The sequence below is a fragment of the Plectropomus leopardus genome, chromosome 22 (genome assembly GCF_008729295.1).
Source record: "Plectropomus leopardus isolate mb chromosome 22, YSFRI_Pleo_2.0, whole genome shotgun sequence".
Taxonomy (NCBI): domain Eukaryota; kingdom Metazoa; phylum Chordata; class Actinopteri; order Perciformes; family Serranidae; genus Plectropomus; species Plectropomus leopardus.
Window position 1 is genome coordinate 21,514,843 of NC_056484.1, and position 22,179 is coordinate 21,537,021.

At 37.5% G+C, this 22,179-nt stretch overlaps 2 protein-coding genes and 1 long non-coding RNA gene across 3 annotated transcripts; all 3 read left to right on the forward strand.

The window, feature by feature from the left end:
* The first annotated feature begins 1,617 nt into the window (after nucleotides 1–1,617).
* asb13a.1 (ankyrin repeat and SOCS box containing 13a, tandem duplicate 1) lies at nucleotides 1,618–6,606 on the forward strand. The gene is made up of 6 exons (XM_042511560.1): nucleotides 1,618–1,727; nucleotides 3,200–3,389; nucleotides 4,691–4,845; nucleotides 4,920–5,054; nucleotides 6,001–6,192; nucleotides 6,264–6,606. The coding sequence occupies exons 1-6, from the start codon at nucleotides 1,685–1,687 to the stop codon at nucleotides 6,419–6,421; spliced, it is 873 nt and encodes a 290-aa protein (XP_042367494.1). The 5' UTR covers nucleotides 1,618–1,684; the 3' UTR covers nucleotides 6,422–6,606.
* Nucleotides 6,607–6,824: 218 nt separating this feature from the next.
* LOC121961350 (ankyrin repeat and SOCS box protein 13-like) lies at nucleotides 6,825–14,237 on the forward strand. The gene is made up of 6 exons (XM_042511302.1): nucleotides 6,825–7,919; nucleotides 8,974–9,161; nucleotides 9,844–10,000; nucleotides 10,112–10,246; nucleotides 11,487–11,678; nucleotides 12,584–14,237. The coding sequence occupies exons 1-6, from the start codon at nucleotides 7,772–7,774 to the stop codon at nucleotides 12,709–12,711; spliced, it is 948 nt and encodes a 315-aa protein (XP_042367236.1). The 5' UTR covers nucleotides 6,825–7,771; the 3' UTR covers nucleotides 12,712–14,237.
* A 3,951-nt stretch (nucleotides 14,238–18,188) lies between these two features.
* LOC121961219 lies at nucleotides 18,189–21,237 on the forward strand. Its single transcript, XR_006107033.1, has 3 exons — nucleotides 18,189–18,226; nucleotides 18,481–18,563; nucleotides 21,185–21,237. It is a non-coding gene; the product is annotated as an uncharacterized LOC121961219 (long non-coding RNA).
* Nucleotides 21,238–22,179: the final 942 nt, after the last annotated feature.

The following is a 22,179-nucleotide window of genomic DNA, read 5'->3' on the forward strand; positions in this document are numbered from 1 at the left end:
TAAACGCTTTTTAAATAAACCAATGCAGAGGTGATAAGTGTGTGTGGAAATTAACTTTATTTCTTTGGAGATGGGTGTTGTGGATAATTGAATTCCTGCACCTTAAAGGAGACAAAGCAAGTGGCGTGTGTGTTGCTTTTTAATCAGTTTGAGATTTCTGCCGTAATCTTAAAAAGTAAAAGTATTCAAAATGCTAAATGATGTTGCAATCTGATAATTAGAAACTAGGGGAAAATGCTTAATGTATTTAATCTTATGATTATTTTTTGAGAACTAATGGAATAGTCATAATGAAGATGCAGAGGTAGCATCATGGAAAAACCTGAAAGTTCTTGGGGAGTGTTTTTTAGAGAGGGGAGGGGTGGTGCAGAAATAGGAGGCATGTAATTTTTTTTTTTTTTAAGAACAGGGTAATGACTTATGTTTTCTTATTTGGCTCAGGGGAGGGCATAAGAATTTAATCTTTGAATTTTGTGTTTATTTTACTGCTGATTTATTTAAAAAAAGCATGCCTTCATGTCTTCCTTATAGCCAGAAACTGTAAAACCATAAATTATCAAATGATTTTTCATATTTTCAGTGGTGCTTGAACCTTTTACACACTGGAGAGTGCTTGTGTTTTTTTAAATTTTGGCTCAGAGGAGGAGTATACAAATTTAGATGGCTGTGTTTTGTATTTATTTTTCTGCAGATTTTAGCAGAAAACACGCATACTTTCTTTAAAAAAAAAATGCCAAAAAGACACCATTTATCATAGCCAGAAACAGAACAAAAATAAATAAATAAATTAGAGATGGGTTTTCACAGTTATCTTAGTAGTTGAACCTTTTAGGCACTGTGGAGGATCAGGGGAGGGGGAGAGAAATTTAGATGGCTGGATTTTATATTTATTTAACCACAGATTTTTAAGAAAACATGCAGGTTTGGAAGGCATGTTTTCTTCAAAGATCGCCAAAATTACGCCATTTATCATCGCCAGAAAGTGTAAATAGAAATTATCAATGGGACACATTATGTGGGAAGAAAGCCATAAATCCCCCACTCCCAAAAAACAACCAGAAAACAAAAAACAAAGAAACAAAAATAAAACAAATCTGATCTTTTTTCATCAAAATCACTTCTATATGTCTCATTTAAGATTATGCTTCACGCTAACTAACCAGACGAGTAAAAAGACAGCAGTTTTCAACTGATTTCGTCCTCAGCTTTTAACTGTCCGTCATCAAAGGGTCAGTTTTTGAAATCTGGAGGGAGGGGTCATGCACTTTCCCCCACTCACCCTGGGTCAAAGTCAAAGTCAAAGTCACACCCCAGCCCCCTTTGTCTTCTGATAAATACATAACAGTCCCTAAATGTTTTTTATATTTGAAACCTGGAAGCTCACCACCCTCTGCTTTCATGGTAAATTTTCAAGTTCTGAGAATGAGAAATATGGTTTCTATTGTAATTAGGTAGAACAAATGAAATGTTAAAGCCTGGTTAAGTACATCATTTATCTTATGAAATCTAATACATGATAATCCTGTTTTAGTTATCAACACAGTTGCAGCACAGGAAACGGCACACCTGTAAACTACGACTCCCATAATCCTCTGCTGCATCTCCGTTCGACACTTGCAACGTTAGCATAAATGTGTTTGAGTCCTCTCAGCTGCAGCCAGCAGATATGTTTTACCGGTAAAACATGGAGGTGACAGCCGCCCGCCGGTCGTTTCTGTGTGATATCGGTGAGCGCCGTTAATGATGTTCACAACAGCAAATGTTAGCTGCCTGAAGAATGTAAAGAATGGCGGTCGTTCTTGTTGACGTCGTCGAGTTAATCATATTAGCTCGTGCACTGCTCGTGACTGTCACTTGTCGTGTCATATATAGATATATAAAAACATTCATAAAACCGTGACTGTGACATTCAGGCGATTGAGTTAAAGAAGGCTACACGACATGTATCCTAAAACAGTTGTTGCTTTATAAAAAGTTACAAAATATTGTTGAGGTGAAGAAACTCTACCATGGTAAACGCATAAAGCAGTTTCTGTGAGTAACTAAGTAAACAGCTAATGTAGCTAGCTGCCAAAACGACCATAATAATTTTAGCTAATAGTAATAGTTTTAATGGTCTTAATTGGAGTTTTTAATTATAACAGATATTACATATAAAAAAAAAAACCATGGCAGCAAATATGATGTACAACAAAATGAAAAGGCTCACCAAAACCAAACAAAAACAAACCAAACGGAAAAAACAATAAAATATGATAATAATAACAACAACAACAACAACAATAATAATAATAATAATAATGCAGATAATAACAATAACAATTATTATTATTATTATTATTATTATTATTATTAAAAATAAAGCAGAGATGAAAAACAGATTGTTACAGGAGTTACAATGTACATAAATCTCGAAGATTACATGGGCTACAACATTTAATATTCTTATTTCCGATTACGACCCCACTCTTTGGTTTTATTGGTATTTATCAACTCTCTCCTTACCAAAGACCCATTTTTGTCTTTTTTTTAGCACACATAAGACATTTATCCTGCATAAGAACATTTTAATTTAAAATTTAAAAATTTAAGTAAAAATATAAAATAAATTCTAAAAAAAAAAATCAAAAACCCTTTGAAACCTGAGAATTGGTGTGATTTCTTTTCAAGAACATCAAAAGAAAATGACCGGAAAATTAGCAAGACACTTGTAAAAAGAACAGGAAAAATAAAATAGTAAAATAAATTAGTAAAAAGAAAGAAAGAAAGTAGAAAAACAAGGCAAACAAGACTTGGAAACACTTCTTAAAAACTAAAAGAATTCCATAGCATAATTTTAAATATGTAATTTTGATAATTATAAATACTGTTTTTCCTAAACTTTTTTTTTTTTACCTAACTTTTTTTTAAAAAAAAAAAACTCTATATATTCTATTTTTTCAATTTGTGGGGCATTTCTTACCAAATTACTCATTACTTTTTTGCCCAAGTTTTCGAAAGAAATTTCACCAATTTGCTCAGGGCTCAAAGGGTTAAATGCTTGTGAAAGGTGTCTGAAAACAGCATGTGAAAAATGATGTCACGGATTTATTGAGTAACTTGTGTGAAATATCAGCTTCATAAAAATCTTTTATACTTTGTGCAACTTGTGCCAGAGTATGTGAATATCCTGTTAGTAATGTGTCTCTGTCTGTGTCAGGTTTCTGGGCGGATCGCACCGCCCTGCATGAAGCGGCGTCCCACGGCAGAGCCCTGCAGCTCAAACAGCTGATCGAAAGTGGAGCATCGGTCAACATGGTGACGGTGGACAACATCACTCCGCTCCATGAAGCGTGCATACAGGCTCATCCAAACTGTGCCCGGCTGCTGCTGGAGGCTGGAGCCCAGGTGAGATAAACCCCTTTACAATTCCGACCCCCACCTGTGGAGGGCCAAACCTGACCTGACCGTGTAGATATGAAGAAATGCAAAGCCTAAATAAACGAGGACACCTTATCATAAACACTGCAGTAAAGTGATGCAATATAATACAGAATAAATATTACCATTGTGACGTTTGTGAAGCAACCCACAGTCTCAAAGGTCACCATGGATTTGGGTCAACACCACTCTGACACACATAAATATTAACATTCAGATCATACAGTTGTTAACCCTTAGGGCCCACTTTAATATTACACACACTCATATAGCTCTTTGCACAAAAAAAGATTTAAAAAAAAATATTTGCAATATACTACAGTTGTACTAAAGTGCATTTTTTTTTATTATGACAGCCTAGAATATGTCAATGACTTGCAGCAACATTAATTTTATATATTGTTATTATTTTTCGTGCAGATTCAAATGCTCACACTCATGTGCTCTGCATGCAACATGTGCTTTTCAAAACAAGACTATAAAAAAATAATATCTATTAATATGATTTTATACTGTCGTTGAGTTAAGTTTTTTTTTTCTAAACTGACATCAGTCCTAGTCACGAACATCAAATATTCATTAATTTTCAGAATTTAAACCCATTCAATGCTATGTTTTTGTCATGATGCCACTATGTTTTTAGATGAAAAAAGGGAAATTTTCAATATGCTATGCAAAGTAGATTTTTGTTTATTATCACAGACTGGGATATGTCAATGATATGATATGTCAAGCAGCAGCATTGATTGTGACAGTGCACCTCTTGGAAATAGCATGTATTTTCTCCATATGTCAAACATGGAGGTGGGAAATAATAAAAAAAAATATAAATTACAAGGCAAAATCCCAGAATGACACCCAGAAATAATACAATGCATATTTTTATGCTTTGATGGCTGTGGGTTTAAAAATGTCAGTTTGAATGGGTTTCAATTGAGCATTTTTTGCTCCTTACAGTATGAATGTAACAATTTAGTTTCCACTGTGTATTTGTATTTTAAGAGCTGAGCTGGAAGTTGACAGATTAAACAAAAATACACAGTCTTGCCAAAATGTATGCCATATGCATGAACACAGCCAAAATGATCAAAAAATGAAAAATGAAAAGTGCATAAAATGCGCCAAACAGCCCCTATGGGTAAATAATATTATGTCTGCCCAGTTTTCACATTTGCGATTGTCTCCAGTAAGTGTGATGTGCCAATAGAATTTTGACAATAATGTAAATCTGTATGGAAACACAGTGAATTGTTGTTGTGGTTGTTCCAGGTGGATGTCGGACCATCCACGGCAGCACTCCTCTGTGTCACGCCTGTGCTTCTGGCAGCCTGGAGTGTGCAACGCTGCTTTTGGAGTACGGAGCCAAAGTGAACCCGTCCCTCACAGCTCTCACCGCCTCGCCGCTCCACGAGGCCTGTATACGAGGTAAAGCAGCGCTGAGGCGGCGTTCAAACCTCCATCAGACCTCCTCACTGTCTAAAACTCTGCATTCCTCTCAGGTAGTGTTGATGTGGTGAAGCTGATGATCGCCAGCGGTGCCCAGCTGGAGGCTAATGATGTCCACTTTGGTCCCCCGCTCCACATCGCCTGTGCTAAAGGACACATAGACTGTGTCAAGGAGCTGCTCAGTGCAGGTCAGCAAGTGTTAACCCTTTGAAATCTGGAGCGACATTAGTTTTTCTTCATTCAGATGCCTTTCACAAATATCTAAACCCATAAAGCCTGAGCAAATAGGTTAAATTCTCTTCAGAAACATTGGGAAAAAGGCAATGAGCAAATTGGTAAAAATTTGTAAAAGATGAGGAGAACACCACCTGAATTTTTTTTTCTAAGAGAATAAAAGAGAAAGAGAGACAGAAACAAATTTTAGAAAATTATTAAAATTGAGAAAATGTCCAGAAACTAAATTCATAATTATTAGAATTATATATTTAAAAATTATCATACAAAATAAAATGAGTAGAAAACTACCTAAAAACTATCAAGAAAAGAAAAGAAAAAACAAACAAGGAAATTACCTTTAGAAGTTCTAAAAATAAAAATACGATAAATTATATTATATATACACGTAATTTTATTTTGGGTTTTTTTTTTTAGCATTTTTAAGGTAATTTCCTTTTGAGTTTTTGTTTTTTGCTTTTCTTGCTAATTTCCAGGTAATTTTCTTGTAACTTTTTACTAATTTCTTTTCAGTTATTTCAGAAGTCATTTGTTTTCAAGCTGCTCATTGTTGTACCCTCATATTTTTGAAAATGTTCAACTATTTGGAGAATAGAATACATCAGTTTGTGCATTTTTTTAAGAAAAGAAAGTCAAAATTCTCTGATTCCAAATATGAAAGTTGCCCAAATTTAACTAAAAAAAGAAGCATTTCTGTGTCCACATCGACTACATTTTGAAAAAGAAAAATTTACCACCAAGAAAACAAAATGAGAATGCAGGATGGTTCTTGTCAGCTGTAATAACACTGCATGAGGGTGGAATTTTTTTTTCTTTTTTTATGAGGGCTGCCAAAATATTCAGATCATCTCAGCCATAAATCCCAACAAACATGCCTCAGCTCATCCCTCCTTCCTGCAGGTGCCAACGTGAACTCAGTCCGCTTCCATGAGATAGCTCTGCACCACGCAGCCCGAGTCCACATGGTGGACATGATCGAGCTGCTGCTGGAGTTTGGAGCCAACGTGTACGCCAGCGACAACCTGGGAAAAAAGCCCGTAGACTACACGTCCCCTGCGTCCCCCGCTCACACCTGCCTCTTGTTTTATGAAAGTGAGTGCATTCACAGTTACAGAGTCTTTTGCTTTTAAATTGTGATTGACGGAAAGCTTTTCTTGTTGCAGGTAATCCTCTGAGCCTGCAGCAGCTTTGCAGAATCACTGTGAGGAGGATGCTGGGTACCAGAGCCTCAGAGGTCATAGGTCAGCTGGACGTATCCCACCGCATCCACAGCTACCTGCAGTACTGCGATCATCCTGCATCGCTAAAGAGTGACACATGAAGGGATTTCTAAGCCCCTGTGAGAGACTGCTGTTTGAATTTTAGAGTTATCATCTCCAAAAAGAAGCATCACGAACAACATCTGCTTAGAAGTCAAAATAATTGAGGTTATCCACCATTTTTAAGCATTTGAACCCTGAGAAAATTGGTTATATTTTTTTGAAACATTGGGGAAAAAGGCAATGACTAACTTGGCAAGAAATGCCCCACAAATTCTAAGAAATTAGTAAAAAGTGACTAGAAAATTGCCTAAAATAGTTTAAAAGGCATGGGAGGATTATTAGAATATGACCCCCCCAAAAATGGGAAAGAATATAAAATTATGTTAATATTATATTCAAAATCATGTTACAGAAAAAAGTATAATACAATTTATCAAATAAATACATAATATAGCAGCACTTTTAGGACATTTTCTTGTTTGTTTTTGTTTTTTCACTTTTTTTGTCTATGCAAATATTCAGGAAATTTTCCTCTAACTTTTTTTACTGATTTGTTTTGCAAATTTTGGTCCACATTTTTGTTATGGTGCCTGTTGCCTTACAATAACAACAACAACAACAACAATTATGATAATTATAATAACAATAAAAATAATAATAATTTTATTATACAGCACCTTTTAAAAACTAAAATTTACAAAGTTCTTTAACAGTAAAAGCAAATGCAGACAATAATTCAACAAGCATGCCAAACAGAGAAAGGTCCAGAACAGTCAACAAAAAGGCAGGAACAAAAACAATAACACAAAATGTAAACAAGAATAAAGCAAATAAAAAGAATAAAAGTGAACAGGCAGATCTCCAAAGGCAGCTAGATTAAAAGAGCTTTAGGAAATATAAGAATAAAAGGAACAAAACATGATAAATATGATATAAGAAGACAACATCTCATCAGTGGGGATTAAACAAAAATAAGATAAAAACATGAATAAAAGTTAGATGAACGACTAAATAAATGATAACACGAAAAGATGGTAAGAACAGGACTTCAGAAGGATAAAGAAGGGCTAGATAGAGAAGGAACAGCAAAATGACTGAATAGAGGAAGAGAGATTAAAAAAATGAATAAGTAAATAAAGCCCTCTCCCAATGTTTTTTTTTTTTTCAAAGCAAACCAATTTGCTCAGGTTTCAAAGGATTCATGTATGTTATGTCATGTCAATTTAGGCTTGATGTCATCATTGCTGCTAAAATGTTGTAGTATGTACAATAATATTGTGTATCATATTGCTTTATTTATGCTGGCACAAAAAAGTGTTTTGTCAAAGGTCATTAAATAGCATATGTGGTGTAAAAAAAAACTACAAGTCCCAGCATGCGCCTTGAGTTCCAGTTAAGTCACATGGCTCATGCTGCATGTAAACATCACCAGCACGCGGCTATTTACAAACATTTCGTGTATGTCCGGTAGCTTTAACGTTGTTAATTCCGTGCGGAGCGATAAAAAAGACGGGATGGAAATTGAAAACGCGCACCCGTACCTCTGTGGAGACATCGGTGAGTATGAGACGAAGACAACATGGCCGGTGAGATGGTCGCTTTTTCGGTTCTTGACCCAGTTAGACGTCGGCATGTATGCTAGGAATGTCAACAGAAATGCTAACGTGCTAGCAAGCGGCTTCCGACGGCTTGTTTTAATGTAGCTATTAGCTGATAACAACAGATGTATTTCCTTGTATTGTTACTTCGGTTGTTACTGGTGTTACTGTTACTAGTATTGCCAGTAGCTTACCTTTTTAATTATTGTTGAAGTAGAAAGTGTATAAATATCTTCTGACAAAATATGCGGTGCATACAGATACATGTCAGTAAGAATAGTCAGCATATTGTAGGTCTGTGTTTGTACCCACTAATAGTTTATGGTAAATATAAATTCTGTGTTTGTACCTACATTTGACATTCTTATCACAATTCTTGACACCATTGTCAAGCATCATAATTATAATAACAATTATTATTATTATCGTTAAAATCATGGATCTTAATCTACACTCTACACTCATCAAACATTTACTATTACTATTATGGTCGTTATTATTATTATTTAGAAATTGCATTAGTTTGTGAGCTTTTCTGTCAACCCAATATTATCTACACTCTTTGAGGAGACATGCACTACTATTATTGTTATGATTATTACATTTTTATTTTTATGTTGTTATTATCAAGAAATGTTATTTTGTGTGTTTTTCTGTTAACTCGATATTATTATCATAGGTCTTACTCTACCCAGTTTTTGACATTTACTATCAATATTATTGTTAAGATTTTTTTGTCAACTCAGTATTATTTTTATATGGTGTAATCGTAGAAAAAAAATTATGATAATATTCATTACTACTACTATACGTAGATAATTAATAGAGCAAAGTTCAATAACTTTGCTAAAATAAGTTCACAAACAAACAGTTACATTAAAAAGAGAACAGACAGCACATTTAAAATGTATATTTATACACTGAACTACAAAAACAGCTGTGGATGAAAATATTGGTGATAATAATGAATTGTAACTAATATATACAGTGTGCTGTGACCTGTGTCCCTGCAGGCTGCTGGTCAGAGAGGACAGAGATGCACAAAGCGGCGTGCCTCGGCCAGACCTCCCACCTGCAGGATCTCATCCAAAGTGGAGCTTCAGTCAATGTCGTGGCTGTGGACTCCATCACGCCGCTGCATGAGGCGTGCCTCCGCGGACAGGCCCAGTGTGTGCGGCTGCTGCTAGAAGCTGGAGCACAGGTGAGCCAGGGAGATGAAAAGATGCTGAGTTTAGTAGAAAACTGCTAGTTTTACAATTAATGCATACACACAACTATCCCACACAATTTTTAATCTTATTAATATCCATTAAATATACTGAGCCACTAAAGCAGCTTTAATAGAACTACCAAGTAGCCAATATAACATAATACGCTTTGTGACGTTGTTGGCACAAAGATTGATTTTTTTCTAACTGGAAACAGAAAAACCCACAAGCCCACCAAACTTTAAATGATGTGATGAAAAATATTACATTAATAAAAATATTCAATTTAAATTGAGAGGAAAGGTGAATATGTTCTACCTGACATGGCATCCCTTTGAAGACCATTTTAATAAGATGAACCAATGACTGATTTTTAATAACCCTGCAGTAACTCTAATGACATCTTTGACATCCTTTTAAAAGTTTTATTTATATATATATTTTTCTTTAATCTTTCTTTTTTTAAAATTTGTTCTCTTTATATATTTGTTTTTTTATAAACTTATTTATTTTTTCTTGTGTGCCTATAAGTTCTTTTATTAAGTATGCATATGTATGTGTACATGCTCTTTGCACTTAAGAATGTATAAGCATATATGCTCAGAAGAAAATGTTGTACATGTATTTAAAAAAAACCCAGAAAACTAAACCACTAAGTCTTGCAATGCTACTCAGGTGGATGCGAGGAACGTAGACGGGAGCACCCCGCTGTGTGACGCCTGCTCGGCCGGTAGTTTGGAGTGTGTCAGGATCCTGCTGGAACATGGCGCCAAGACCAACCCTGCCCTCACCTCCCGCACGGCCTCGCCCCTCCATGAGGCCTGCATGGGAGGTGAGTCCCTCAGCTCACTGCACATAGTACTGAGTAGTTTCTGTGAACTTGAATTAACATAAATCTAATAAAATAATCTAATATGACACGTATTCTCTTGTCGTTTTCCAGGAAATTCAGAGTGTGTGAAGCTGCTGATCGGCATGGGTGCTTGTCTGGAGGCGTACGACCTGTACTACGGGACCCCGCTGCATGTGGCTTGTGCTAATGAACACATAGACTGTGTTAAGGAGCTTCTTAATGCAGGTGAGTGACGGTGCAAAGCAGGATAGCAAAACATGCAAAACCAGATGTCACTTTGCTTTAAATTTGGCTCTTGTTTGCATGTTTACTGCTCTCAAATTTGGAAGTTGTATTCTAAATCTAGCATTTGATTTCACTGCTGGTGTCAGCTGAGGACAGGTTAGCTGCCTCGTAATGCTACCTCCTGCTCTCTCAGCTCAAACCGCGGTACCAGACACCAAGGATATCTGAGGTCATCCCCGCAGCTTTCCATGATTTAACTTTCTAAGTACAAATTGTGCGAACTCTCCATATAACCATTTAACAAAGCAGTTTGCTTAAAGATATTGTCTACCTTCCAGGTAGCCTTTATTTTCAGTTTCTTTTATGCCCTCGTGCTGGCGATAGCCGGGGCCGGAGGCATAATGATTTTGGGTTGTTCATCCATATGTACGTACATCTGTCCATACATCTGTCCGCTCCATTCTTGTGAACACTGTATCTCTAGAATGCCTTGAGGGAATTTATTAAACTTTTACTCAAACATTCACTTAGCTTGATAAGATTTTAGTGGTCAAAGGTCAAGGTCCCTGTGTCCTCATCTGTCTTCATTCTTCTGAACGCGATATTTCAAGAACATCTCAAACCTTCCAGTGAACTCAAGGATGAATTTACTAGATCAGAAGGTCAAAGGTCAAGGTAATGGTGACTTTGTATTTGTCTCATTTGTGTAAATGCGATATCTCAAGAACACATTGAGGGAATTTCTTCAAATTTGACACAGACATTTATGTAGACTCAACGATGAGCTGATAAGAATTTGGTGTTCAAAGGTCAAGGTCACTGTGACTTTGCATCCGTCTCATTTTTGTGAACGCAATGTGTAAGGATGGCCTTGAGAATGTCAACTTGGATTCAAGAAGGAACTGATCAGGATCTGGTGGTTGAATGTCAAATGTTGACATGTTCTTTCATGACCTTGAACACATTTTAGGTTATTATGACTTAATCCCACACACCCGTTTTTTTCCCCGTAAATACTCACAAGAACATCATGTGGATTAATCTGCCTCTTGAAAATAGTCCCAAAGAAAAAGACATTTGAAAGATTTACATTTTCAGAAGAAACCATGGGCTGAAGGCCACAGACAAGGTGAGGAGGTTTTTAGAAACAGACTAACACATTGTTGGTTTTGATCTTTTCATGAGATCTGCTTACAGTAAGAGAAATATATAGAGCTGACGAAAGTCATTTTCTTATCAGGTGCTAAAGTGAATGCTTCCAGACTACACGAGACTCCGCTTCACCACGCTGCTAAAAACATGCGCGTTGAGATGGTCAAGATACTGGTGGAGTTTGGGGCTAACGTCTACGCCAGAGATCAGCACAACAGGAAACCTGTGGATTACACCACGCCAGGCTCTCCCTCTGCAACCTGTCTAAAGTTTTATGAGAGTAAGTTATTCACAGAAGTCAGAGCTGCTAGGAAAACACGCTCCCAGTTTGGGTAGTCGGTTGCCTTTTTGTCCTTTACAACAGTGTAGTGTTAGTGTAACACCAGCAGATGGCAAGCAAAGATCACGTTTCAGTTCCTGCAAGTCTCAGACAGATGACACCTGTTGTTTACCGTGATGCACATATACACCTTTGACCACATATCTAGATGTATATGCATGACACCTCTTTATATAGAAGGTAGAGCACAGTGTGAACCAAGCAATGTACAGCAGTTTGTAGACTTGACCCTCTGAAGCCTGAATTAAAAATCACTTACACACATCTTTTACAAGCGATTTAACCCTTTGAAACTTAAGCAAATTGGTTTGATTTCATAAAACATGGAGAAAAAGAGGCGGTGACCACAAAGTGTGAGAAATTACTAAAAGAAAATTACCTTTAAATTAGTTTTCTTGTTAAAAAGGGTGGAGGATTATAAGGAAATTATCAAATAAAAGAGAAATAAATGTTCAGAGAACTATATATTTATATTTATACTTATACATTTAAAATTATGTTACATAACAACATTTTGCACATATATATTTTTATTTTTTTTTCAGGCCATTTGCTTGTTTGTTTTTTATGTTTTGCCTTTCTTTTTTGTGTTTATTTTCGTGAATCCTTTTTTTTTTAAATTTTGTAATAACTTTAAACCCATGTGTTGTTGAGTTTCTCATTGCTTTTCCCCCCAAAACAAACCAATTTCCCATTTTTTCAAGTTTCAAAGGGGTAACATTCAAACAGATAGGGGTAATATGAACATGCTGTATATGTATATATTAAAATAAACATTCAAACATGACTTAAAAAAGCAAATAATAATTTGTGAACGCTTAGATCCAACTTCCCTCTCTCTGCAGGTACCCCCATGGATCTGCAGCAGCTCAGCAGGTTGGCAGTGAGGAAGAATCTTGGCACCAGAGCTCTGAAGGTCATCAGTCAGCTGGACATACCAAAACTCATCATCAGCTACCTCTGCTATCAGTGAGTTTCACCTGGATGACAAGTTGTTCAAAGAAAACCTGAAAACTCACAGACCTGCTGCACAATGTGGAGAAAAACACAGCAAAGGTGCCACTGCATTAGACCAGATATAATAGACACACAATTTAGTAATAAGCACAATGCCTCTTTTCAAAGCTGCACTTTCACATCAAAAGGAGCATCCTCTGTTGAAGTTGTTTAGGTGCTGTAAATTATTTTATTGTGTTTAACTTCTGTTGTTTTATCTAGGTTAAAAAATTATCAGAATGCAAAGACCTCGAGCAATTTTCAAACTGGAATAGCTGTCAGTCTTGGGAATGTACACACACACTCTGTACACACCTTGTGTCAGGATCAGACGATGGGATTCTAGTTCAATAATAATTCTCTGGCTGGTTTGTTTTGCGACGTTAATCCATAGAAACACACAGAAATCTCCTGCACACAGCTGTAAACATTACGGAGCGAAAGAAGGGTGATGTTGTCGTGGAGGTCAGTTCTTGGAACGTCCCTCCTGATTGTCGTGGTAGTCGTACCACAACAAAGATCATCACCTGAACCTAATGCAAAGCAACAACAGGCACAGTAATAATGGCAAATACATAGCCTACATAAAAAACTGAAGTAATATATTGATTTTATAGTGTGCATGTAAGCATGCTGGTTGGCTTTGGACACTTAAAACTGGGGTAGGCAGTTTTATTTTGGCGTCATTGGGCAAAAATCCCATAATTCATTTTTAGATCGTTGTAATTTCAGTTGTCTGAGAGAAAACTAGACTCCTGCACATCCTCTTGGCTCTGTTTCAAGCTTTAGAAAATCTAGTCCATGGCAGGAGACTTAGGCCAATCACAGATCTTATCAGAGAGAGGGTGTTCTTGGCTGTTCTGCAAATGCAGGTGCAGGTCTCTTTGGTTAAAGATGTTTTAATGGGAATAAACGAAACAAAACATGCAGGATTTCCCAAACATTCATTTATTTGTGGTGGTTGACCACGATTAATACATCTTGTGCCACAAATCATTTTATGTTTTTGGACCTGGACCCGTCATAAGGAGCGCTATACATATACATACCAATCGGTTATTCATTGAGCACAATCTGGGCACAGATGGAGCAGCAGAATGCTCGCCGTAACGTAAGTGAAACTTAACAGTTAATTGTGCTGTTTCTAAAAGTTTGCTTTCACCGCCTCTGTAGCAGCTGCTCCTCTCATCCATCAATCAGATTGGATCAGCTCTGACCACATCCACTAATCAGTTATCCACCCTGTGACTCAAACTCCAGATAATTCTGCTGTGGAAAAAAATAACTCATAAAGAGTTCGCCACCGCTGCGTTCACAGACCAGCAAAAATGTCAGAATTTAGAGAGAGGACACAGAATTTCAAGATTTAAAAAAAAATGGGAAATTTGCGGATGCTGCAAAGTCTGCATTGGCCAAACTCGAGCTGCTACACCTGCTGACTGAAGATCTATTTAGTCATGTCTGGTCATCACACATCATCACCCAGGTTAAAAAAGCACAGAAAAGGCTCTACTTCCTACGTAAACCTAGGAAGGCTAAATTCCAGAGCAAGATCCTGGTTAACTTCTATAGAGGAGCAATGGAAAGCATACTGACTGGAGGTGAGGTGTCTGCACAGAGCCCAAAGGATACTGAAAGACAGCAGCCACCCCAGCCAGAGTCTGTTCACCCTGCTGCATTCTGGGAAAAGATACAGAAGTATCCGCTGAAGAACCACCAGACTACAGAGCAGCTTCTTTCCCCAGGCTTTGAGACTCCTCAACTCCTCCTTCAACTCCAAAGGATGTAGCAGGATCGAGGACAAATTTTTATTTTAATAATCTGCCTTGTACTTTGAAATGTTGTCCCCTGTCCTCCCGACTAAGTAGTCCATAGTGGCAGGGAATGAGGCACAGGGACCATGGGGTGGCTTGCTAAATTACTGAGTGAGTGCGTGTAAGAAAGGGCGGAGGGAATGAGCTTTTTGCAGCTCTACAATGAAATAAGACTACATAAATCAGTGTTTGGGAAACACAGGGTTACTGTGTGAAACACATCAAATGCTTATGGTCATGTGGTGCAAGGGGCTTTGGACAGAGACGGAAGAGCTGCAGGAGGAGGCTGTATTTCCAAATTCTGGCTTTTATTTTGTCGTTGCCTTTTCCATATTCTGCCTACCCCAGCTTTAACCTGCTGATAAAAATAATAATCCTAAAATAAAAACCCAAACAGTCTCCCCAACAGAGGCTTATTGTGGAAAAAGCTGCACTCACCATCTCTCCATTTGGCTTCTTTTATTATAAATAATCACAGCTTAGCTTGATAAACACGAGTGCACTCTGTGAAAGTTATTTTTTTAGCAAGCTAAGTAGTCCTCAATGGAGGCTCCAGTGTGTAATTCTGCAGCAATAAAAGTCTTAAGTAGCGTTTAACGATTGCAATTTAGATAAATAGTTGCATAACTCGCACTACAAGTGAAGAGCGAGCTTCTAATATTAGAGATCATTTTCAGTGTTTTTATTTGAACATGTGTCAGAGCTCAGGGAGAGGATGAAGACAAATGACATCGTTTTTGACAACGGAGGAAACATCAGTAGTTTTTTGCTCAACTAAAGGTTGCCAGGAAAATGCATACATGTCAGTAAACTTGCATGTTTACCATAAATGCGTTAAAATGTGAATTGGGTCATTGCTTAGTCAGCACTCCCTGGATAACAAAAGTTTCCTGCAAAAAATGTAACATCCTGAGGAATACCGGGCAGTGTTGCGGTCACAGCAGCACTCATAGTGACGTTCTCCAGATGCTGCTTTGCTTCTTCTCAGATTCCCGTGATTCACCCACGGCACCTAGCAACAGCCTTTGTTTCACACAGACACTGAAGTTCCAAGGAGACAGAAATCCTGCCTGTCTATTAATAACTGCATGTCCGCTGCCCCACTAAATCTGCCCCCAGAGAGGACCCAGAGAGCTCAGTGAGATCTTAGTATTTTTAGAAGGCGGCAAAGGAAGTTGTTTACGAATTCCATGAAGTGCTTTAGATTGTTTTATTGGCTCTCTTCTAAGATGACATGACCTGTTTTTTTGGAAGTTTCATAACTTATCCGCTGAGGTTGAATCAGGCCAAGCTCCCTGTTTATGATTTTGTTATCAGAAACTGAATACAATATGCTCCTTGACACCAGAGCACTGGGAAATAAGTTAAGGGGTACCTGCGGTAATTTTCACCCTATTTAGCTGTATTTTTGTGTCTAAATGACTAAAGCTTTTTAAATTGGTCCAGTATTGAGATAACATTACAGATTTGTACAAAACTAAAGTGATATTTTGAAAATATTGATAATACAATTAATCGTGTTTCCATTGGCCGATGTTACACAACTTCTTTCGCAATAATATTCCAAGTAACATGGCGATGGATGTTCAAAACATAAGCGGGGTTATTTCTATTGCAGCCACGACACTAGCCATCACTGTTTCTAATCCAAGGCCACGTAAACGTGTTATGCGAGCGATGATGGAAAGGCAAGCTCCTTTAACGTGGGAGCGGCCATGTAAAAGGGATTTCTGGGAGGCGATAGTCCATGATTTTACAGAAGAATTGTGAATTCAAAACTTCCGGATGTCCACTCAACTTTTGAAGTTATGTGATGCAATAGAAAGAAATAGAAAGTGAAAGTGTTTTTTTTTTGATAATTATATTGACTCTATAGCAACTTTTACTACAGTTTCAATGTATTTATTTGTCAGAGATGAGAAAATACAAATATATCTATTTTACTCAAATCTTCCAGTTTCTGTTTCAAAATAAAAGCCCTCAGAATCCCATTAGTTGATGACACAAGGCATTTTATTGTGAAACATTTGCTGTGGTGTTGACGATGCAGGAGCTTGCATGACTTCATTAATGAGCGGAATATGTACTTGTAGAAATAAAGTGCTCATAGCAGCAAGCAGCTTTGCAGAAGCGTCATGGCAACAATGCTGCCAGTGTGAACATAGCGAGCGTGCAACACACTGTACTTTGATGAGTTTGCCGTCACGCGCTGCTCACACATGCAGTGTGTTCCAGTCGTGACATGCAACAAAAGTCTGCTGCTGATCACTTTCAGCAAGGTTATGGAAGCTAAATTTCCATTGCAAATTGAAACCTATGGAAGCCTTGTCCCAACACATCTTAGGGTGTGCTTTGAAGATATTTGGCAGTAATAAAAAATGTATGTTGTGCACTTCATTTGACTAAAACATGCTAAAATCTAGTTCTTCAGTGATGGCTCTAAATCTCTATTACAAACCGCAAAATATCAGGGAGCGATCATGTGTCCGCAAACAGCAAAACTCTCCTTGTTAAGATTTTTTTTCCCTTCTTCAGTACTTAATATAAAACACCGTCCACGTGCAGTTTACTGAGCTCACCCTTCAGGATTTTGGGGTGTTTTTAAATCTTTTGCATCTAAGCGGAGCTGCCAACGGGCGTTGTTACCTTCCCTCTGATGTTTGCCCAGCACAAGAGCATCTGTCAGCTCTCATGGAGGTCTGCACCTGTGTGTTTACTGTTTGTCTGACAGACCTTTTTACAAAGCATTCAAAAGCAATATTCCATGCCTTCGGACCCTCATCCAAATCTCTCATTTCGCTCCCCTCATTCTCTACAAAAACGTGCCCGGGCTGCACGATGCTGGCCTGGATACGCAAGCTTGTCCGCTGTACCCCATAAACATGCCAAGCTGTTAAGGTTTGTTTAATCAAAGTATAAATTCTTCCAAACTAATCTTCCGTCATTATGAGATATTTTGACTAGTTTTCATGCTGCAAAAATGCAGCCATCATAATCTTAGGCTGTAAATAATGACGCCGAGCACAGATCTCTGCTCCTTCCCATGCAGCGTTCCCTTTAAGACCCAAAATATCCGACCCTGATATAGACGAGATTTCTACTTAAGGCTCCTCAGCAGCACAAGGGACTGGAAAAAGCCGGCATGCAGAGAATGCCCAGTTATCTAACATGAGAAATGGTCCTTGCTCTAAAATAGGAATGTTGAACTTCAGGTTGAACAGCAGAGCAGTTTGGTTTGTTTCTAAACGTTTCTCCCGGTTCATCAGGTTAAACGGCGCTGGCCGTCCTCTCGGGTTTAAGTGTTGTCATGCTAATGTGAATAGAGTTGAGTTTAATCTGCTGCGATGTGCAAAACACACTGATTTATGTGTTGAAGGTGCTACAGAAAAACTGATGAATCATCCCGCAAAAATGTGTATTTATCTTATTAAGCTGTACAGAAGTGTTGCTCTGAATATGATGAATGTACGTGGTTTTGTTGAATAAATTATACTGTTGACGTGCTTGTTGCCCTCATGTTTTTCCATGAATCTTACTGTCAAATGCAGTGTGTCCGTATAATCCTGGAGTGCATGTCCTCATGAAGGCGTCCGTCTGTCTGCTGTAGTATTCTTGGAAATGCAAACTGAGAACAGCACATGACAGATCCTTCGTCCTGGCACATCTTTACCTTTTGCAGTAAGGTTACTATGCCTTGTATGCACGATACAATACTACGAAATTGATGCGTTTTCATCAGGCGTGTTTTCTATTCACAATTTCAGTTTGCGCAATTTGAGTTTTAATGTCAACCCGCCTGCTGATTCTAGGCTGGGACATTAACTTAGCAGCTCTTCCGCTTTTAGAGCATCGGGAAAACAACCATTTTATTTAACATGACATTGCTTCATTCAGTGTTTTACCAGTTTAAACCATTTTGTGTGTTTGTCTAGGGGAGGAAAAGACCTCGACAGATAATTCAGCTCCTGGTAAAAACCTCCTGAACGTTTGGATATTAAGTTATCTGAGAAAAAAGGTAAGCATATATTGGCAGGTACTATGCTAGCAGCTTACCTCTGATGCCAAAGATCAATGTAAAAGCACTGATTTTTAATGTGAAACTTTTATAGTGGGTAGCCCCTGCAGATAATTTGGCTCCCAGTTAAAACCTCAGATTTTAAACATAACATAACATTTGCTTTATTCTTTTTTGTGTGTGTTCTTTTACCATTTTTAATCACCTGGTCTGTTTATTTTGGAGAGGATGAGACTTCTGCGGATGATTCAGATTCAAAAAAACCTTTTGAACTACGAACACTGAAGGATTTTAACCTGGAGAAGTTTCAGCTGGTTGCAATGTGCAATCCTCACCACTAGATGCCACTAAATCTTACACAGTTGAACTTTAACTCCATGATCTCACAGCAGATCTGTCACAAATTTGTGGTTTGTGGATGAATCTAATTTTATAGGAAAATGTGTATTAAGTCATGTATGTAATGATGCCATGACAACACCTTTGTCGTCTGTTTAAAAGAGTGGTATGTTTCTGTCTGCTGCTTAGCAGACGTTACGCCATACAGCTCCTGATGAGAAACCCAGCTCATACACATGTAATCTGAACTACGACATACGTGTGAAATGTTCAAATGTAACATATCTGTGGTTTGCAGAGATGTACAAGGCCAACATTTTATCCTGGACTGGTATTTTGTGGTCAGTAGGGTTCATGAAGTTGCAGTAAACTAGTGGGGAGTGATGGCAGGTACTGTCACAGTCTCGTTGGTTGTATATTTGTCAGTATTTTAGAGTAAATCTCAAAAATACATAAAACTGGAGATGTTTTCCAAAAGTGAAAGATCTTGGAATTTCACTATGAAATGTTTTCAGCTAAAACTGTGCCTGTTTACTCAAATTCAGATCAATTGAGTTAAGTATAGTTTGTCCAAAAATAAGCTCAGTTGCACTAAATGACCACTAGGATGTGCCACAGATAAAGAAATCATTCGTCAACCAAATGCTTGTAGTGAGCTGAAAACCAAATGTGTTCCCCAGTCAGCATGTGATCAGGCCCAGAGGGCAAAGAGCAAACACGCTCCTGTTACTGTGGTCACTCCCCAGCTTGTTTCTAATTAATCCGGCCCCTGTTGATTTACTTACATCTGTCAGGAAACACTGCTCACTCAGTCTCATGAGAAATACATCTCCCTCATTGCACAGTAAACAGATGAGGGATCACATCTTGGCAGTAAAAACAGGAGAGGAGGAAAAGATTGGGAGAGCAGATTGTGGATTTGAGGCGCTAAGCAGACAGGAACTGGGAGGCTTTTGTTTGAGAATCAGATAAACAGAGAGCTGGATGCTGTGATGGTCCAATGCTATGCTCCCCCATCAGACACTGCAGCCCGAAAATCACCACCCTGAAATGAGCTGCAGATGTGAGACTGTGCATTAGGCTGACTCTACAAGCAACTGGTTTACACAGACATACAGAAACCCAAAGATGCACATAGACCAAGATACATGCCTCAAATTGCACCAAAATTCAAAACTCAAATTCAGATATTCTATAATTTGTTTTGCTGTAGAATTATTATTTACATCAAGATGAGTTTGTGTCAATTAACCCTTTGAATCCTGGGCTGACATCACTTTTCCTGTGATGTTTTCAGAGGCCTTTCAGTAATTAAACCTTTGAATGTGGAGCAAATTGATTTGATTTCTTTGCAAAAAAAAGGGGGAGCAATGAGCAACTGGATAGGAAATGTTCCACATATCACAAGAAATTAGTAGATGTAGAAAATCATTTTAAAAAAGCTAGGGAAAAAATGTTTATGAAAAAAAGGCAAAAGCTATTGAAAGGTTATATTCATAATTATTATAAGGACATTACAATTATGTTACAGAATCTTTTCCAGGCTAAATTCCTTAGTTTTTTGTTTTGCTTGATGTTAGATTCCAGGCTGGCCTACAGAAAAAAAACTTATTATTTTACACAAGGTTCACAGACAAAACAACTGTCCTTTTGCTGAACATGTTTTCCCGAGAAATACAACATGCTAATGTAATTAGCATAAGCCTATGACATTTTACATTGCATAAATTAGCCGAGCAGCTAGTGTAACAGGTTGAAAGGTTGCTGAAGTTTGTCAAAATTCACTTAAAGATTCACTCAGTGTTCCCTTCATTTTACAAGCAATTTATCCAATTTATTTATTCTTTCCCACTTGTATTTTATTTTTTGGAAATGGTTTTGTAAGTTGGTTACTATGCAAGGCTCTTTTCAATTTGTGTGACTATAGCGCCCTCGTGTGGCGGCGGTGGTAATTATAGAGGCCTGACATCGTTAGCTCGTGCGGTTTTGCATCCCTCCATGGTATGTAATGAAAATAGCTCCATGGATCATTTTCTCAAATAGAAATTAATTTCACTCATATTATTAGTGTATTTAAAGTGCCATGAACAGCCTGGACACGTCTTGTGACCGTCACGTAGCTGTTATTTTGTTTTTATATTGTTTTGTTAAAGTGAAGTCTGCTTGCTAAGCCTGTTAGCATGTAGCAGCTAGCTGCTCTGAATAGAGTGCTGCACAGCAGATGTTAATTAAAAATGGCGACTTATTCAGTGTGTTAACTGAATCATTATTCTGACATTTAGGGACAGGAGCTGTGCTGTATGTTTCACCTTCACTACTAGCCACATTCATGCGCTTGTTCAACAGGTAAGTTTGAATTTTCTGTAAGGAGAAACATGCTATTAATTTTATTGAGCATTGTTTGGGCCTGCATAGCATAGTGTTAATTAGAATTATTTTCATAGAAACCTAAAAAAATAGGTTCATGGCAGTTTATGGGGTCCCTGCAGATCCTTAAAAAGTCTTAAAAGGTGTTGAATTAGTTAATGTAAAAAGGCTAAGACACAAGATGTATGACTCTGTTTTATTGATGTGGCATTGTAAAATCTTAAAATAATTGGTAACTTAAAAAAATGTATCTAACAAATGCATTAATGACATCAAATCTTGCATTAATGTCATCAAAAATGATTTTTCCCCCTTCAAATCTGTTGAATTCTGATTGGCATTAAGAAACGGTCTTAAAGGTCGTGTAGGTATGTGACAGAGCAAGATGTTACATGAGATGCAGAGTGCACATTTTTATTAGTAGACTTTTATTTTGTAATACAAATGTATGTTTATTTTTTCAAAAAAACTAAAGCTGCATTGTAAAAGTGTAATAAGCTAGCACCCTTTTGCTAGCTGACAATTCCATGTACAGAGCAGGAGCTGTACTGTACTGTTTCAACATCACCACCAGCAACATTGATGTATTTGTCCAACAGTGCTGAAAAATAAATGCCATCCTGAGAGAAGATGCTGTGTGATCACCTCAGTCTGCTGAGACTTAGCCAGAAAGAGGGATTTACACACATGGACTTTCCCCCTACTCACATGAAGCCAGGAATAGCAGTGTTCAACAAAGGTAAGGTGACAAATTTCAGTTCATTTGTGAATTGCCTTGATTTCTTTTGAGAACACGGGAAGAGGGCAATGACAAACTTGAGAAATGAGCCAAAAATTAACAAGATAATGTTATAAAAAATTGCCTGAAAAACGGATTTATTTATTTTTCAATTAAATGAAAATTAGCCCA

Excerpts from the sequence above, each read along its gene's own strand:
- asb13a.1 (XM_042511560.1), top strand. The coding sequence starts at position 1,685 with ATGGAGGTGACAGCCGCCCGCCGGTCGTTTCTGTGTGATATCG. Across the intron at positions 5,055-6,000 it reads CAAGGAGCTGCTCAGTGCAG|GTGCCAACGTGAACTCAGTC; the intron begins GTCAGCAAGTGT and ends TCCTTCCTGCAG. Across the intron at positions 6,193-6,263 it reads CTGCCTCTTGTTTTATGAAA|GTAATCCTCTGAGCCTGCAG; the intron begins GTGAGTGCATTC and ends TTCTTGTTGCAG.
- LOC121961350 (XM_042511302.1), top strand. The coding sequence starts at position 7,772 with ATGCTGCATGTAAACATCACCAGCACGCGGCTATTTACAAACATTTCG. Across the intron at positions 7,920-8,973 it reads GTACCTCTGTGGAGACATCG|GCTGCTGGTCAGAGAGGACA; the intron begins GTGAGTATGAGA and ends GTGTCCCTGCAG. Across the intron at positions 10,247-11,486 it reads TAAGGAGCTTCTTAATGCAG|GTGCTAAAGTGAATGCTTCC; the intron begins GTGAGTGACGGT and ends TTTTCTTATCAG.